Source organism: Bactrocera dorsalis, chromosome 2 (genome assembly GCF_023373825.1).
Source record: "Bactrocera dorsalis isolate Fly_Bdor chromosome 2, ASM2337382v1, whole genome shotgun sequence".
Classification (NCBI taxonomy): Eukaryota; Metazoa; Arthropoda; class Insecta; order Diptera; family Tephritidae; genus Bactrocera; species Bactrocera dorsalis.
This window is the reverse complement of record NC_064304.1, coordinates 33,396,889-33,400,330: the sequence shown is the minus strand read 5'-3', so window position 1 is coordinate 33,400,330 and position 3,442 is coordinate 33,396,889. Positions and strand designations below refer to the sequence as shown.

At 37.0% G+C, this 3,442-nt stretch overlaps 1 protein-coding gene across 1 annotated transcript; it reads left to right on the top strand.

Annotated features, from left to right (window-relative positions):
- Positions 1–698: 698 nt before the first annotated feature.
- On the top strand, positions 699–3,160 carry LOC115066539 (uncharacterized). The gene is made up of 2 exons (XM_029552661.2): positions 699–1,086; positions 2,778–3,160. The coding sequence occupies exons 1-2, from the start codon at positions 705–707 to the stop codon at positions 3,158–3,160; spliced, it is 765 nt and encodes a 254-aa protein (XP_029408521.2). The 5' UTR covers positions 699–704.
- Positions 3,161–3,442: the final 282 nt, after the last annotated feature.

The window sequence follows — 3,442 nt, the reverse complement described above, 5'->3', positions numbered from 1 at the left end:
TGTGTTATGTTATGTTATGTTACGTTATGTTATGTTATGTTATGTTATGTTATGTTATGTTTTGTTATGTTATGTTATGTTATGTTATGTTGTGTTATGTTATGTTATGTTACGTTATGTTATGTTATGTTATGTTAAGTTAAGTTATGTTATATTATGTTATGTTATGTTATGCTGAGCTATGTTATGTTATGTCATGTTATGCTGTGCTATGTTATGAAATATTTTTGGAATACTTCCAAGTTGATTTTAAGGTTTTACAGCGGATCTAAGCACTTGGTCATATAGTATATACATATACATACATATGTATGTACATTTATTTTTCCACCAAAATAATAAAATATATCAATAGCTTAGATCTACAAACATAAGACTATTTTCACATTCATATGAATTTTTCTCTATGACCTTCACGTTACCAATGAGCTTAATGTAGCGACAAAATGAGCGCACTGACACCAATACGTTTTGTTGTCACTACAAAAGTTTAATGGTGAATTTTCCACACGATTTATTTAGCGCGACATGCAAAGCGTCAAGTTGGAGCGTGAAATCTGCGGCAAATGAATTTTTCATTGTCAACATTTGGTGCAAAGACTTCCGCCTGTTTACACGATCTACTAAGAGCACACCGGTTGTAACCATCGTCGATTTAATTTGAGCTTAATTTGAATAAAAACCCGTAAATAAAAACAGGGAAAATGTGCTCTTGTTCAGTACTGCAAGCGACACGTAAACTAAAGACTTGCTTGGTATTGTCTTTTGTGCAACTTTTCTTGCGCCGAGCAATGTTTGTCCACGCCTTGGAGGTATCCGGTTTGATTGACTTAAATGCGCCGCCAACAACAAATGAAGGTAATAACGCTACTGCGGCTGCGTTAGTAAGTAATAACGGCAGAAGGCCGTTTCGCTTGATCATCTATGACCCCCGCACGGGTCAAGAAGCCACGGTCTTCGAATATATGCGTCCCACTTTCGGCAATACGGTTGATCTGACACGCCTATGGCAGCCTTGTTGGTGCACATTTTTCACATGTCAATGCTGTTTGGGCCTCAAAATGGGCGAGTGGCTTAATAATAACTGTGAGTATCAATACTAATGAGTGAAGTGTCATATTAATTGCTATAGTTTGAAACCATTAAAGCTTAAACACCTTGCAGGTATAAGCTGTTTAGATCTAATAAAAGTTAATCGAATCTTAACTGAATGAGTTCAAGAAACTTTCCTGAAGATGAGTTTAAACGAATGAAACTTGTGTTTAGGTTGATTTCCTGATTTTATATATCTACCGTTTTCGATTATTTCGACTTAGAACCATTTTTTGAACGTTAAATGAACCAAATCTTGACCAGATGATCACACTGGAGTAATTGGAGAATCGGAAACTGAAATAAAATTCAAGGAAAAAGCCAAAAGTACCATTCCCTTTCGATTTCATAACAAAAAAGTATAGGATTAGGAGAAAGTGATCAGATGATTTCCCGTTGTTTTCTTCTATACACCTTTTGCTAAGAGCGCCTAAAAATATAAATAGAATCCTGTAATATTTGCGATATTACTTCTGCTAAGTGCAAAAAAGTCGAAGAACCTCCTACGGTTCACTTTGAGCTAGAAGAACCATATCAGTCGCACAAGTTTTGGTTGTTGACCACCGTCAACAACGCTGAGGCGCAAGACGACATCGCACAACCGACTCGCTTCCAATTGTAAGATATTTGAATAAGAGTTCTCTTTCCTAGCGATTTCATCGGCTTTATAGTTTCGGGCGATTCCGCTGTAACCGGGCACTCATACAAGTCTAATATGGGAATTTCGGAACAGTATACCTACCGCTACCTTGACGCCAGCTACCTCTCCTTAAAAGATGCTACAGTAGTTTGGTAGTCTAACACTATATTTGATGGCGCCTACTCTTACCCTTTTCGTAACTTCGATCCATCTGTGATGAAGCTGCACCTCGCTCCACCCATAAATTCCTTGCAGGTATGTGTGCAGAGAAGAAACCGCCAGCTGAAGGTTCCGCGATGCGGGACTGTATTGGAATCGAAGCAGTGGAGCATTTCACTGTATCCGTGCCTGAGGTCCCACATCTCTAATAGCACTTTTCGTCGCAAAGCTATGTCTACAGGTACAATGTGCAGAATCGCATTGAGATTTAAAGAGTTATATGTATACCATATATCGATAATCGCATGAAAAATAACTGTAAAATTACAATACTTAATAATACGCTGATGATTAGAGGTTAATGCCAGACTGAAGTGACTTGTTATGTGAAGAGTTAAAGAACGAAAAACGGAGGATGAAGTCAAAATTAAAGCCCAAAATGATGGCGTCCGTCAAATATTGCAGAAACGTGTATTTAGTCGCATATGTTATAGTTAGTTATTAGAACCGGAAGCAATGTTCCGAGAAAGTACTTTTCCATAAAAATAACTCAGTTTTTACTTTCATACTTTCTTTTACTCCATTTACAAATTTGAATTAATTACAGTAAATATAGTTCTTTGAGATCAAAATATCGCTTCAAGCGAAAAATACCACACAAATAACATCAATCATGTTCAATCACTCATTGCTCATCTACAACAACAGCAATCATTTAAAAACACAGTCCATTTACAAAATTTACTTTTAATTAATTTTATTCAATGTATTTTTAGTGTTGAGAAAACTCATTTATTCAATCCATTAATTATCTGCCGCTTATTTATCTACCATACTTATATTACATAACATAATACAGCTTATTTTACCTTGCTCTCTTTCGCAGTTTGCTTCGACACAAATTACAGCCCCGCAGCAATGGCAATTAATCTCGGCATCAGCTTCAATGAGCGCTACAACCTCAGCAGCAGTATACCGGTTAATGCGCCGCCCACTGCGTGCATACCGTTAATAACGCCATTACCAATCTATATTTGCCTTCGTGTGGACAGTGTGCGCACCGTAAGTGGCAATGCGACGCTGTGCACGACACTCTTATTTCGCCTCATGCAAAACGATCTTATGCAGTTCTTGTTCGGGTGCGTGCGCTTCGGTAGGGATGGTTTCTTTTTCAATCGGTTTATAGCGTTTTCGCCAGAGGGTAACGGCAATCGGCTTTCCGATGTTGAAATGGCTGCTAACGGTATAAAATACAATGCACTAACCTGAAAGATTGGCTGGGCATATTTGAAAAGGGATTCGGGAAATAATAATATTTTTGGCGCTTCAGATTTATCGATCTATTAAAGAGTTTTAAATATTACGGTATAATTAGTTCTAAGTATTGTAGAGAAGTATGTAATTAGTTTTTTTAAAAGACAGTTTGAATGGTTTTGCGTCATGTCAATAAATTCTAGAGGTAAAATAACTGTGTTCTTAGACGGATTATTGTTACCCTATGGATCTAGAAACATTTAGTTCTTTTATATCTCAGCGATAAAAATATCTCTT